General features: G+C 42.2%; 1 protein-coding gene across 1 annotated transcript in view; it reads left to right on the forward strand.

The window, feature by feature from the left end:
• The first annotated feature begins 709 nt into the window (after positions 1-709).
• The window catches only part of lhfpl4a (LHFPL tetraspan subfamily member 4a), a 34993-nt gene continuing 19289 nt past the window's right edge, over positions 710-16413 (forward strand). The window contains exon 1 of the mRNA XM_076097055.1: positions 710-1115. Within this exon, the coding sequence (XP_075953170.1) occupies positions 710-1115 (406 nt within the window). The remainder of the gene's footprint in view (positions 1116-16413) is intronic.

Raw genomic sequence — 16413 nt, forward strand, 5'->3', positions numbered from 1 at the left:
CCTTCATCGAGTCAAAAATGTTCCTTTTTTTAAGTTTAATTTTTCCGCGTGAAGCATGTCAAACGTGAATCAGTGCCACCGCTCATTTATTCTGGATCATTTTTGTTCATTTGCGGAGGATTCAACATCATCATCTCACCAGCGTCATCTCGGGGAAAGTCGACGGGGGCATCTCGTATCTTCTCTGAAGCCTCTCCGGTCTGAACGCACCGCAGAGCGGACGCCGTTCGGCGGAGGTGAAGAGCTGACAGGAGACAATGCCGCTCGGCTCGTCCGTCACTGGCCGCTGTGTTCTGGCTCCGTGAGCTCGGCTGTCAGCTCTGCTGTGCCGTTACGCACTGAGAGCAGCGGAGGAGAGGAGGAGAAGGAGGAAGGGCTTTCCCCCGTGTTTTAAATCACGCTTCGCCTCTGAGTTGATTGACTGATCTTCAGTGAGGGGGGGAGGAGGGGGGGGGGGGGGCTGGATGTGAGACTACACCATAAGAGCGCAAGGTCTAGATAAGCGAAAGGGGGAGAGAAAGAGGGGGACCAGTCACTGGACCATTTGGACATTTGTTGCAGAGGTCTTCTTTTTTTCTACATATAATTGCATCCCTTTCCACAGAGGGAGAGAACAGATCAGGAGAAGAGGGAACGCCAGGTTGAGGCTGATGTGCGGCGGGGGTTGAGGGGGTTGAGGGGGGTAGGTCGGGGGTGGTGGGAGAGAAAAATGCTGCCTTCGCAGGAAGCCTCCAAAATCTATCATGACAACTACATGCGCAACTCCAGTGCCATCGGGGTCCTGTGGGCCATCTTCACCATCTGCTTGGCCATCATCAACGTGGTGGTCTTTAACCAGCCCTACTGGATCGGGGACAGCGTCAGCACCCCGCAAGCCGGCTACTTCGGCTTGTTCCACTACTGCGTGGGCATCGGGAACTCCGACCGGGAGCTCTCATGCCAGGGCAGCTTCTCAGAGTTCGGCTCCATCCCGTCGGAAGCCTTCAAGGCGGCCTCCGTCTTCGTGCTGATGTCCATGGTGCTCATCCTCGGCTGCATCGGCTGCTTCGCCCTCTTCTTCTTCTGTAACACCGCCACGGTCTACAAGACGTGCGCCTGGATGCAGCTGTTATGCGGTAAGGATGGGAGACACTCTCAGTGTTTTTTATGTTTGTTAGTTTTCGGCGGGGGCGGGGCAGTTGAATAGGGGTGTCTTACCAACACTTTTTGTTTGGGGGACACCTTGATGAGAGGAGCATCAGTAGGGCCCCACCTCACACTTCTCTTGTGTTGGGCCACATCTTATCTCCTTGTCAGAAATAGGGACTTGTTTTTCATCAGTAGGGCAAAGATTAAAGCAAAGTCCCCAAAACATATCTGGAAGTCATGTGAGGCATTCAGGAACATCCCTTAAGAGCATGACCTGCATGCTAAACTGAAAGAGTATATCTCAGTCACTATTCCGCTGTGTCACCAGACATTTTGTAACATGACAAGGTTTTGAAGCCTTGTCGGAGAAGATCCTGGGTCTTTAAAAAAAATTCTGACATGGTTGAAATAACGTGTCAGAGTGTAATTGTATGGAGTTATGATAATGCAATGCCTTCAGCAGCGTTGCATCAAAGATCACAGCTTCTATTTTGGTTTCCATATCTGCCTACCAGATTAGCCTGCATCATGCACAATCTGCACAAGCATTCCAGTAATGTATCCCCACTCAGCGCGTTCATTCACCCGTATGAAACTGGAACAAACTCCATGTAAAGGCTGCATTGTGTATGTAATGGTATTAGGAGGTGCAATAAGTTGTCAGATAGGCGCAGCTGAGCCGATTAGAGAGGGATAAAGTTTTTTAAACTTTAAAAAAAACATTTTTGTTTGCTTTAGACGCCTCATCTCCCTCTCTACAGTCATGGAAATGCTATATACATGGATACAAGTTTCAGAATTCCCCCTGGCCTTCACCTACAAAATGTCACTCAAAGAAATACAGGTGATTCAAAATGACTACAATGAAACATAAAATGACTACAAAGAGAGACAAAACAACTACAAGGAGACGAAAAAGAGACTCAACGACAAGGGGGAAAACGCTAAGAGACACAAAATGACCACACAGAGACACAAATGACCGAAAAGAGACTCAAAATGATTACAAAGAAACACAAAACAATGACGAAGAGACACAACATGACCACAAAGAAACAAAATGACTACAAAGAAACAAAATGACTATAAAGAAACAACTACAAAGAGACACAACATGAAATAAACAAACAACTACAAAGAGACACAACATGACCGCAAAGACACAAAATGACTACAAAGACACATAACTACTAAAGAAACACCACATGACCATAAAGAAACACAAAACAACTACAAAGAGACACAAATTGACCACAAAGAGACACAAAATGACTACAAAGAAACAAACAACTACAAAGAGACACAAAACTACTAAAGAGACACAAAACGACCACAAAAAGAGGCAAAACAATGATGAAGACTGTCTTGCTCCTATGTAGGAAAGGTGAATGTCTGTGCCCAGGGGCCCATTGTCTCATAATCCACATGTAGGTAAACTCAGTTGTGACAGAATGGTGGAGTAGCAGTTACCTGCATGTCTGTATTCATACAAAGGCTGGTGTTCTCCCATCACTGAGCGTTGAAAAAAGATTGTATCAGTTCAGGTGGAGCCTGAAAGTGCCTCCCGCAAGCCCATCGGCATCAAAGAATCCCTCTGGCGGATTCCTAATCACACAAACCTCTAATTAACTAGACGTGATGCGGATGAAACTGGTCTCAAATGTGTTTAAAACGGTGCCGAGTGTTTATGTCAGGTGGGAGATGGTTTTCATATTGAAGATGAGGGTTGATGTGGCTTTTTGTTGAGTTTTCCCCCTGTGGCCTACTCACAAACCATGGCACCATTGTTCTCACTGACAGGGTGCACAGTTGTGTGTTGAGGGAGGAGGGTTAATTGTGCATTGGTCTAGAAGGGCTGACATTATATGGGAGGAGGTATTGATGGCTAGATTATTGCAGGCAGCAGGAGCCTGTGTGAATAGTGTGGGACCTTTAGAAATCATCGACTTTTTCCTGCACTCCCTGGCTCTGTGTGTCCTCAGAGAGAGAGGAAAGAAAACAAAGAGAGGTCAACGCAAAGAGACACATGGGCGGATTAAGAAATGAAAATAAGCGATAGTCGTTGGGTTAGGCACTCCTGGGTTTGTGATGGGAGCATAGCAAACGTGACACATGGAATTCCGGTGAGAAACAGCAGCTAGTGGCAATAACAATGCTAACTGAGGCTTTACACACTATTACAGTTATAAATGTCAAGTGTCCCAAAGCATCAACTAGGCGCATGGGTTAAAAGCACAGAAGACCCACCCCACCCAAGCACAGCTAGCATAAAAAATGAAACGTAACATTAGTAGTTAGCATTTACAACCGTGATCGTAAACTCCGGCACAAATATGGCCCACCAAAACTTCTCATGTCCCCCACAGAACATTAATGAATTCAGAAACGGTGAGGAGTATGTTGTTGTTGATGACCCCTTCATACTTCAACGAAATTAATGGTGCTTTATTTTAGCATGATTCTAAAATGTCAAAATGGCAGAAAATGAGGTAATCACGCCCGGCGCGTGGTGAGTGTAAGCTCCACCAGCGGTCGTGGTGCTTGGTCGTGCACCTCTACATTTTTTTAACTGTCGTGACTGTCACAAATAGCTCACTGATAAAAGCACTATTGACAAGTAGGGATTATAGAAAGAAGGCCAATTCGTTTTTGAAACAGGAGGTCTTAAAATCTAAATTTGAGTAAATATTTTGCAGCCAAGTTGAAGTGTTTACAGGATAGTCAACCTTTGTTTCTTCATAATTTAATACTTGACTTGTTTCTTTACAGGACTTGTACAAAGACAAAAAAGTAGTTCATGAATATGAGATATGAGTTTACAGATAATTATAATCCCTCCTCTGCATTGTGGAGGTTGGAATATGGCATTCTGCTGGTTACATAGTCTATGGGCATGTCCATGAGTTACACTTGTTGTCTTTTTGATTCTTCACAGTTCATTTTGTCTGTACACCCTCTGGCTTTGCTCAACGCAGCAAAAAGCCACAGTAGTGCTGCACGAGCCATTGGAAATAATGCTTTTCAGAGGGCAGTGGTGCCGCTGTTGCATTTTGTCTGAAGGTTTGCAGCCACAATAAGCCAAGCAGTCCACATATCATCAATTGTAAAAACAAAACATAACAATACAAATAAGACAATATAAGATCTGGTTAAGAAGAACTCCCCAGCTGTTCTGTTGTAAAGAGCAGAAGCAATTAAGTCCAGATGATATGATAAGTGTCAGTAACAATATACTGTAGGTTGTGTCCGTATTATGTTAAAAAAAAACAGTTGAGAGACAGAACTTCAACATTAAAACTGTCACAGAGAATGATGCATTTCAATACCAACCCCACATGATAAAACACTATATCAAAGAGTGGGAAATACCAGTCTCTACTACTACTACAACCTATTAATGATAGAACATAGCAATGGACGTTATAGAACTACACCCAGTGCAGCTAAATGTTATTGATTGATTAATGATTACATTATGGAGAGTATAGTGACTGATTCCAGCAACTAGCCACTTGGCTGGATGCAGGAGAAGATGGTGTTCTTTACTCGCTCCAACAAAGAGATGCCAGGCTCTTTCAATTTTGGGTGAGGTTCCCGTTTAATTAGAATCATCGGTTTACAGATGATACGATATGATAGAACTTATCTTATCTCCCTCTGGTGTGTCTTGCTTGAGGTAAAAAACGTGTGATCTCCCCGTCACCCATGCATCATTTGTCGTCTGTTGCACCTGTGCCCTATATACCAATTACCTGCCACACTAATCCACACTGCCACCCGTGGTCAACCTGAGGTAGGCTCCCAACAGATATAATATCCAGACCTAACTAATGGCTCCTACAGAGTGTATTTCTGTTACATCGGTATGTAAAGGAGGACAGGCCTAGTATCCTTTATAGCAACTTATTACATGTTTTGAAGCGGATTAAGTGAATGCAGTAAAATATTATTTAAATTCATTCTGCAGTAAAAATTGTGGTGAGTTTTCTCTCCTGACTGCCACAAAGGTTTCATTTGACATTCTCTGGAGGAAGCTGAGATAACATGTAGAAGATTTCTAATGGGATTCCTCCTGTTTATTCCTCTTCTCTCCCTCGAAAAATCTTTATAAATGTACACAATTTATAAAACACATCTCCCTTCCCTCCCCATAACCTCCGACTAACCTATCCCACATGACTATAAAAATTAGTATTTTCCCCAACAACAGCAAGATCCGCAGATGAATGATCCTCGAGGTCCTCATTTTCTGTCGTTGGACCGGGAACGACTCCTTGACCGCGAGATGGATCTTGGGCACTTCTTGTCTCTGGAGATAGATCCCACTTGTGAAATAACAACAAAAACAATAATACAACAATAACTGAAATAATAAAGATATATTTAGAAGAATGAGACATCAGGAGGACAGGACAGATATTTCCCTCAATAACTTTTATTATGGAAACAATTAAAGTCAGAGAGAGCTGGAGAGAATAAACACTTTTTACATCATTCATGAGTGTTTGATGAGTTTTATCATTTAAGAGAAACAATAATCATATTCTGGGTTATTTAATAATGACGCCACAGTCACAATTTCAAAACGTACAGACGCAAATAATTCATAAATAAGACGATCGCATTCTGCTGGTAGAAATGGATCCTGTGCTTATAAACAGAACACAGGACACAGTTTGTTAACAGACTACAGAGAGAAACACCTCTACACTGATGATAACTGTGTGTCTCTATTAGTTATTAGTATTATTAGTTACTATTATTAAGTACAGTGATCATGTGAACAGACACAAACTTATCAAAAGTCTCTCCAGCTATTAAAGCCGACTGACAGCTGATCAGCTGTTAAAGCCGACTGACAGCTGATCAGCTGTGATCAGCTGATCAGCTGTGATCAGCTGATCATCCGTCATCAGAAACAGACGTCCCTTCACGTGACGCAACTGAGGAAAGGACGTCTCATGTCTCTTAAAACATATTTCCTCGTTTCCTCTCTCCTCGCATGGTTTCCTCCATGCATCCCTGGTGGGAGGGACTAAGACGCAAGGAAAGGACCCAAGTGAGGGAAACGGGGATGCAGTTAAGAGACTTAGGATGTACCCTCAGTCTGTGTCTCTTTAAGCCTTTGGTAAGGCCTGTGATTGGCGGATTTCATCATGTGACACCTTGTTGAACGCGGAAGAGTGTAACTAACGCACTACGCGGGTTATTTCGAAGATTGACAGCCTTTTAGCCACTCAAAATCGAGATATGCTTGGCCCAGCCCCTATGCGTAAAATCCATTGGTCCAGCAGAAAACTGCTGGCCATTTCCTCAAAGAATGTGCCAGCCTGTTCATTTCACTGCAGAGACAGAGAGGAGGGAGGGATTATTTTCGCTGCATCGGATTGCAATGGATTCTCGGCGTTTTTTGGCACGAAAATCACCAAAAGGTATGTTGACTTTGAATTATTTTTGTGGGTGAGCAGTGTGATGTTTGTTGGCTGGATTCATGTAACTTTTGAATGGTTTGGCGGAGGTGAATTCGGAGACCGTGACTAGACACCGTATCGAGCGCTACTGCGGAATCATGTATCCATCCGCCATGATCGCTGCCGGCTTTGTGATGAAAGATGAATTTCGGGTGCAGAGTACGCCGATTTTTTTGGAGAAAAATCCTGATTTTGTGATAAATCTTTATTGAATTAGTTTGTGTATAATTGTGTAAAATGGCTGGCATGATGATTTTGCCTGGATGATTTTTTTTTTTCGGTATTTAATATGTCTGGAGCATTTTTGATATTTCTTGATGAAAAGTCCATTCGGAACCTCGGTACCGGTACTCGAACCCCAAATGGGGCTCGCTCGGGCTACAGAGGTTTTAACTTAAACTTAACTTTCACACTTTAACTTTAACACTTTGCGCGGAGTATATAGACTTCTGCCGCTTCATGCGTCTTCTTGTTGCTGTGCACTGACTAAATGTGTCCCCAGAGCAACATTGGACGTAACAATAGTTCCTATCACATATAAAACCAAACAAATCTATATTCATAAAAACAAGTTGTACAAATAATAATATATAAACAAGCATATTAAAGCTACTGCATATGTAAAAACAAAAGCAGTTCACTATTTAAAGACAAAGTCCATCCTCCTTTCTTTGTTAATTCTGGCTACGAGCTCAGGACCCCTTAAAATATTGTTCAGAAAATAGCCTTATTGTTCGTCAGTATTGTGGATCTGTCCAGTTTTTTTTCCGGATTAAACAGCAACGTATGGGCAACACTATCATATAAGTCACTTTTTACACACTCCAAACACAACTATAGGCTACTCATATAAGCATCTATAAATCGTGGCATAAAAGCATGAAATCCTGGGCAGAAATCAGCGTTATGTCTGCCTCAAATCAATATTTTCACCACGAAGCTAGCAGCTAGCCGGCTAATCCGTACATCGTTTAGCATTAGCATCAGGCAGAGAAGACGTACATACCGTCGGCTCTTCTCTCCGTGGACGCACCGCAACGCTGTGACCGTACAACGGTCCAATGCCACTGGTCTTCACCGGAAAAAATCCATGGTTTTTGGTCAGGTTTTATGAAATATTAGTACAAAAACATCGAAAATGCTCCGGTCCCGAGCTACCGTCGCGAAGCGCATCCTGTTTATGCCGAGCCGTTTCCTGTGGAAGGGGGGTCAACCCAGCTCGGGCCAGCGGTCAGACTTTCGGCCAATGGAATTTTACGCACGGGGAGACGCCGCACTCTTTGCAACCTTATTGGCTGAAACTTATGTCAATCAATACCAAACTCGTCACACGCCTTCCTGAGACTATGACGCGTCGAAGGAGGGCTTATTCACTGAAATCGACCGATGATAGGCTGAGATAAAGCGCCATACACACACAGGGACTGAGAAAATCCTATGGCTGAGAGCTCTGATGATGTCAGGAATCTCAAAATGATTCCTAACATCTGTATTTGGATGTATTGAATAATATGAGTGATTAAAAAAAGTGAAATATATAGTTATATAGTATATAAAATTAGAATAGAGCATGAGTGAGTACAGAATTTCAAGCCGAATGCTCATTTCTCTGACCTCCTATTATGCTGGCCTGCTTCACTCAATCTAAGTCAAATGAGCTTAGAGAGACCACAACCCTATTTGCTATGACACAGGAGTACTTGTAGGATTCACTTTGCAATAATTCCAAAGAAATATCAATGAAAGTGCTTTTTTTCCAGGCGAATCTGAAACATTTTCAACTTGAACTGTGCCATAAGTGTAGCAGTTTTTAGCCAGTAACATATACACAATATTTACACATCTCACAAGTGTTACCTGTATAGACCATCAAAATTATTAAAATAGACCTTGTAGTTTGGGTAGTTTACTCAAGAGAGTAGGAGTATGCAATTTTCGAGCAGGGGGCTAAAAATAGGCCTAGTAGGCAAAAGGTAATAAAGAGTTTAATCTCACGGTTGTTCAGTACATCCGTGCGGTTCAGTTCCAGTAAGAAGTCCTTCTTGATTCATGGACGCCAGTGAAGACAGTCGAGCCTCCCCAGTTGTATTTCTTGAATGGGTTGTAATGCGTTTGAGGGCTGAAAATGTCCGCTAGACAGAGGCAGCAATGTTGTGATTGTCACCGCCCAACATCTCACGCTAGCCCACTGACCAATTACGTATGGCTAGGCCAGCTAGCAGGCTCTGGCACGTCAAAGAATACGCCCAACATGTCAAACTAAAGATCTGATTGGTTGAAGACTATGACAATCAACAATATCGTCCCCATTCACTTAAACTGCAAAGGGATTCACTTGTGAGTCTGCAGGCCTCTGTTCTTACCTAGAGACACAGAGGTGAAATCTGATTGGATAAAAGCTCTACTTAAAAAAAGCTGCACTGGAAGCACAGCAACTGAGGAAGACAGTAGCTGTGCAATGAGAAAATAATATAATGGAAAAAAAAATTGCAATACATGTAGTGTATTTATGAAAAATTATAAAATAGTTATAACTTTGTGATTCTGTCTAGGCCAGCAGAGAAGGCCTTGCTGGCCCTGACGGCCCACCACTGCCATTGCACATGGAGCATCAGCAGTGGCACTGGAGGTGTGAAACCGAGAACACACTTAACAGTGCATTAGTTTTACACTTCTCCTCTGAAAAGACAAATATCTTTTTAACAGTCTTCAAAAAAGACATTTAAAGTACACGTGCCTCTTCTCTTGTCCTTGTGTAAATGTAGCACAGGGGAACACGATCTTACTTCGTGAATGAGAGGGTTCAGTATTCCAGAAAGCCTCCCTTCACGCTCAGATAATTCAAAAGTAAGGAATCATCCATGAATACTATTTTTCCTGTCTTGTCTTTTTACCCTTAACATGGCAAGCAAACCATGTCATGTTTGTGACTTTTCCTAAATGCTGCATGAACTCAGCTGTGTGCTCAGTGATCTATAAAAGATAAGTCCCATAGGTGGTTTGCTGGGTCAGTGCTAAATAATGCGGTGCTGACAAGTTCTCTGAAAAATCCACTGTCTGCTCCAAAGGTGCCAGAGAATGCTCAAACTGAAAAATGTATTTCCCCCAACCACAGCTTCTTTAGGTATTGAGGGATGAGAATTTAAGGAGTCTGAGCCCGACAGGTCATCAGAAGTGACAAATTGAAAAAGGCCGTATTGAATCTTTTTATTTGGAATGCGGAGGAGTGACGTAGAGACGCCGTATACGGCTCTGGTATACTGTCAATCACAGTAAAATCATAACTTTATGGTCTACTTGACTCTAAATGGACCATCATTTACTAAATGAACATCATGCTGTATTGAAGAAGACTTGAAACTAGAGATTGAGACCATAAACTCATGTTTACAATGTTTACTGAGGTAATAAATCAAGAGAGAGGTAGAGTAATTTTCTCATAGACTTCTATACAATCAGAGGAGTCGCCCCCTGATGGACTTTAGAGAGATTGCAAGTTTTAAGACTCTTCCGTATCGGCTTCTCTTAGCAGAACAGGAGGTTGCCGCCTGGCTCAGTATATATAAAGAGGCGAAGTCTCGCCCCTTCCTGTGTCCACCATTGAACCTTATTTCGGAAAAAAATATGTCCAGTAGTCAATGTTGCAAGATGAATATCTTTTTTTAACTCGTTTTAATTGTGCCATGTGTAAGCAAGCGAGTGAATAAGCTCTTAAGCACAAGCAAATAGACAAAATAAAGGCAAATGAGGCAAACGTATTCACCAAATTGACAGTGCATCAGTGGCATAAAGACGTGTGCTACAAATACAAAAAATACAAGGAAATATGAAGTCAGATGAATCTTCAATTCTGAATTGAAACGTTTTCAATACTCATTTGCCTGCTTTCTCGCCTGCTCTTTAATCGGCTCTGAGAGCAACACAGCTGAACACTTAAATGTTTCAGATCATCAAACAAATTTAAATATTAGACAAAGATAACACAAGTAAATGAAGGTTTTTATTATTAAGGAGGAAAAAAAATCCAAACCTACATGGCCCTGTGTGAAAAAGTGATTGCCCCCTAAACCTAATAACTGGTTGGGCCACCCTTAGCAGCAACAACTGCAATCAAGCGTTTGCGATAACTGGCAATGAGTCTTTTACGGCGCTGTAGAGGAATTTTGGCCCACTCATCTTTGCAGAATTGTTGTAATTCAGCCACATTGGAGGGTTTTCGTGCATGAACCGCCTTTTTAAGGTCATGCCACAGCATCTCAATCGGATTCAGGTCGGGACTTTGACTAGGCCACTCCAAAGTCTTCATTTTGTTTTTCTTAAGCCATTCAGAGGTGGACTTGCTGGTGTGTTTTGGATCATTGTCCTGCTGCAGAACCCAAGTGCGCTTCAGCTTGAGGTCACGAACAGATGGCCGGACATTCTCTTTCAGGATTTGTTGGTAGACAGCAGAATTCATGGTTCCATTTACCACAGCAAGTCTTCCAGGTCCTGAAGCAGCAAAACAGCCCCAGACCATCACACTACCACCACCATATTTTACTGTTGGTATGATGTTCCTTTTCTGAAATGCCGTGTTACTTTTACGCCAGATGTAATGGGACATACACCTTCCAAAAAGTTCAACTTTTGTCTCGTCAGTCCACAGAGTATTTTCCCAAAAGTCTTGAGGATCATCAAGATGTTTTCTGGCAAAACTGAGACGAGCCTTTATGTTCTTTTTGCTCAGCAGTGGTTTTCGTCTTGGAACTCTGCCATGCAGGCCATTTTTGCCCAGTCTCTTTCTTATGGTGGAGTCATGAACACTGACCTTAATTGAGGCAAGTGAGGCCTGCAGTTCTTTGGATGTTGTTCTGGGGTCTTTTGTGACCTCTTGGATGAGTCGTCGCTGCGCTCTTGGGGTAATTTTGGTCGGCCGGTCACTCCTGGGAAGGTTCACCACTGTTCCATGTTTTCGCCATTTGTGGATAATGGCTCTCACTGTGGTTCGCTGGAGTCCCAAAGCTTTAGAAATGGCTTTGTAACCTTTTCCAGACTGATAGATCTCAATTACTTTGATAAACCACAGTTAATTTATGTTTTAACAGGGGGGGGCAATCACTTTTTCACACAGGGCCATGTAGGTTTGGATTTTTTTTTTTCCCTTAATAATAAAAACCTTCATTTAAAAACTGCATTTTGTGTTTACTTGTGTTATCTTTGTCTAATATTTAAATTTGTTTGATGATCTGAAACATTTAAGTGTGACAAACATGCAAAAAAATAAGAAATCAGGAAGGGGGCAAACACTTTTTCACACAACTGTACATAGGGAGCAGGTCCTCTTCATGGAGTCCGCCATGTTGCACTCCTATGTTTCAACAGTAGCCCAGAACGGACAAACCAAACACTGGCTGTAGAGAGAGCCTTTCTTGTTTCAACGTTGAATTCGGTAGGTTGAATTTGGTAGCGCCTCGAATGCACCTGAAGGAGACCTCACTAATCACTAATCATTATCTTGACACCTGCCACATAACTGTGGCTAAGTGGATGGGCGACTGTGGCAGAGTCGTCCTTTAATCAGAGGATCGGCGGTTCGATTCCAGGCTCCGCTAGCCCATGTCGATGTGTCCTTGAGCAAGACATTTAACCCCAAAATTGCTCCCATAGCTGTGCCTACAGCTGTGCCTGTATGAATGTGGATAGTCTGATAGGCAGGTGGCACCTTGCCCCTGCCATCAGTGTGTGAATTGGTGAATGATGACATTCAATGATGACATGATGACAAAAGTGTTAAAGCACTTTGAGTGGTCAGAAAGACTAGAAAAGTGCTATACAAGTACAGTCCATTTACCATTTTTACATAAATGGCGCATGAAAACACTTGCAAGAGTATCTGGGTACACTGCAACACTGAATAAACGAATTATGCACAAATGTACATGAAACACAAAGCAACATTGACACATAATTCAGACGAATAGAAAACAACTTTATCTAAATGCCTGAATAAAGAGCAGCTTCACTATCCACACATGCTGAAGCAACTGGGAGTCGACTTGCAAATCAGGAGAACTAAATAACAACAGATATGAGCTGAGCTAAGATCTTGTTCAAAATGGCTCCTCTGCTCTGATGAACATTCGCTGTTCATTTTTCAAAGTGACCTGAGACATTTGTGACATAGATTCTAATCTGGTGTTTGGTCCGAGGCAGATGATGATACATGAGCGAGCCCTTCTGTGTTTCTGCGGTCTTAGACACAGTTCACTGGACCCAGCGAATCCTAACATTACATAAAGACAGTCTATATACAGATTTAATAGCCGATTTTAGGATGCTTGCTACTCGGAGAGCATTTTGTGTTTTTTTTTTTTGTTTTTGTTTTTACACCGCTGCATGCTTCGTTCTAAGCCCCAGAAAATAACAATGTTAATAAACTCATTGATGTTCTGCTCATCTATTAAACATGGAAAGGAAGGTTCTAAATATGTATATTATGTATAGTATATGTGTGCATGTCTATTGTCAGCTCCGTCCATCAGGCAGCATTGACACATTTTTATCACATTTTTCATTCACTGTAGCTCTGTGCACATTCATTTAGGAAAAAATGCACTGCTGGTATTAAGTCAATAAGACTTTAAATAGCACAAATAGGAATGTTTAAATCAGCTGGAAAAATCTACACAACAGCACTGACATCATCTTAGGATTCAGCCAAGTTAAGGGCTACATATGAAGAAGAAATTGCGGTGTGAATGCTGGATGCTGAAAAGCCGCCGCGACACCGTAGTCACGATACCAGAGATTTAGTAGTCGATACCAATACCAGTGAATTTTCCTCGATTGTCAATAATTTGTTACCATGGTAAAAAACTAAAAGATGACAGTAAACACTTAGAGCTAGTGTTAGGAAGTTGAACAGGACATAATTCTGTGAAAACATCTCCTTCAAACAACTGTACTGATTCAGGTTGCTCACCAAAAGCTAAACTTTAAAGATTACATTTGAACACATCCCGATAACAGTATAATTTACATTCTCCCAAGAAACATTTTGAACTAGCTCGGATTTGTAACATTATCAGGGGGAAAAAAGGGTGCAAATCCATGGTAGCGCCTTGCTCGAAAGCCATCCATACCCTAATAACACTACTTTAGGAGCAACAGAAGTCAGATGGCAGCTGGCGGTACCACGGTTTTACACTCTGAGGCTCACGTTACCGCAGTTTCACAAGAGGGTCGGAGAACTACGGTGGCCTTCAGGTAAGGTACAAACATGAAAGTCCCTCTCTAGAGCCAGTGTTTGGTTTGTCCATTCTGGGCTACCGTAGAAATATGGCGGTGCAAGATTGTTGACTCCGTGAAGAAGACCAGCTCCCTCTGCAGATATGAAGGGCTCATTCTAAGCTAACGAAAATACGATTCTTATAGTTTCAGGTGATAATACACTAATGAAAACATAGTTGTGTATATATAGTCCATTTCTGCTAATAGATCCCCCAAAATGCTACACACTGGACCTTTTTAAATGTGTAAGAAGACGGTGAAGCAGTAGGAATAGTTGTAAAAGTGGGAAACGGGTTTAATTAGTTTGAACGTCGTTGAATAATAGCCAATAATATATGAAAGATGTCGAATATTTTCAGGTTTGTTGGAAAGCCAATGCTAAAACTGAATGCCGCTGGCTTTAAAAGTTGAATAATGTATGAAAGATGAGGAACGTTGTGAGATTCGAATGGAGTTTCTTGCTGAACGTATGAATAAGTAGGAGAAGAGTTGATGCTGTTTGCTGTGTTTTAGCTGTTCCTTGGTCTTTCTCTCATTCATGTGACTCATCTTATCCTCACAACAAACACACTGGCTGTCCTGTTCAGTGTCTCCGTGTCTGCTCATTGTCTCGCCATCTCAGGAGGGTCTGACAGCTGGAAGGCAGATATGTATTTTATCTACTTGCCCCACACCCCGCCCCTCCTTCTCATCGGTCCAGCCAGTTGCCACGGCAACATCGTCCTACTTCCCTTCCTGCATTCGGATCCCTCCGTCTTCTCACCCTCGTCGCCTTCTCCTCTCTCCGTCTCTCTTTTTCACCCTCTGTCCTTCATCTAGGCTCCTTCCTCACTCCTCCCTCACTCTTGGTCTTCCTCTTCCATCTGCTCATGCCTTCCCCTCTGTCTTCCTCCCCTCTTCGTACTCTTAATAGGATTGTGGCTTGCATCTAATGTTAAGCAGATCAGGAGACTATATGGCATGCTGTGTCTATGCGTGTCTGCTCATTCATCTTGAAGTTGTGCTGTGCTGACGGTTGTAGGAGCACCGCTCAAGGGATAATTGGTTGTATCGACCAATGCAGCATGTGTCACAGTCGCACTAATTGAGAAGCCAAACAATCTAATTGAGAAGTAAATCGCACACACACACACAGTATAATATGAAGGTGAATGTGCAAGTGATCATTTATTAAAAGTCCCGCATGTGTATGTATGGTGTGGTTGGAAGAAACTATTCAATAGTACCGAGTGAGTCCTATGATACTGAAATCAAGAAACATTGAGAAAAGAAGTTTGTCCTTAGTCTTTATTCTCTGTGTAGAGAAGGTTCAATCGTCATACAGACCGGTCTGAAGGAGGAAGGCACCCAGAGTGTTGGTTGTGTACGACTTATAAAGGCCTTGAGCACATGGTGGGATAGGAGGAGCTCATCACTAGGACATCTGGACAACAGTGATCATTCACTGATTAACCATTGAATGGTTAATCAGTGATTGGTCCACTGATTGCATCCCCATTCAGCGACCTATCTCAGTTGACAGTATCATGCCCCTGATTAAGACATACATCCAATATTACTCAACCTGAGAGGACCCTCGCTGACCATGTCTGACATTGATTAACTTTAATACAAAAAGGGCCAAAACACTGAGTGGTCAGACAATAAAAACAGATAGATAAGTCATAGTGGAAATTAGCCATCACAATGGGCATCTGTGTGTGATTAGTACAACTCAGCAGATACACGTGTGCGCGCTTCGACCGTTGCCATGGTAATCAACATACAAATTATACACCAAAAATCCCAAATAGCCTAATGACATTAGGAATAGTAATCCCACATTTTAGATTATGCATCAACTGTAAAGGTTATGTTTGCGATTCTAATGCAATAGGCCGACACTCCAAATCAAATTCAGAAAATATCTCCGATCCTCAATTTGAATAAAGGGATTTATCGGATTAAATGAGTTATTGTTTTGATTTTCTTAATTAAAAGGTGCAGTGTGTAGGATTTGGTGGCTGATAGCGGTGACATTGCAGATTCTTCCTTGTGCCAAGCGTGTAGGAGAACCTCGGCGGCCATCGAAAAAAACGTGAAAACGCAACTGTCCCTACCTAGTGCCGATGTTTGGTTTGTCTGTTCTGGGCCACCATAGTAACAGAGGACCTGCTCCATATGCTGATATAAACGACTCATTCTAAGGGAACAGAAAACAAAATCTTAATTTCAGGCAATAATACACTTTCTTATAATATTAATAACATACTTAATAATACAACATTCCACTTGTGCCAATAGACGCCCACTTTTGCCCCCTAAATGATACACACTGTTCTTTTAAATCAACATCAGCAAACCATAATTTGACCTCAGTGACAATGTCGTTTTTGGAAGGTAAATTATTTTTTTCCATAAATGTTCACTTTTGGATTTTACAACACACTTTTAAATGTTTGGATCACACGAGTTGGGAACAACTCTACAATTAGATATCATTGTAACCGGTACCGACAACATTATCTTCTCTTCACCTGTTGCTCCTCTGCTGTGTGTGGCGAGC

The sequence above is a fragment of the Anarhichas minor genome, unplaced genomic scaffold (assembly GCF_050575085.1).
Source record: "Anarhichas minor isolate MPS153535 unplaced genomic scaffold, ASM5057508v1 ptg000023l, whole genome shotgun sequence".
NCBI lineage: Eukaryota > Metazoa > Chordata > Actinopteri > Perciformes > Anarhichadidae > Anarhichas > Anarhichas minor.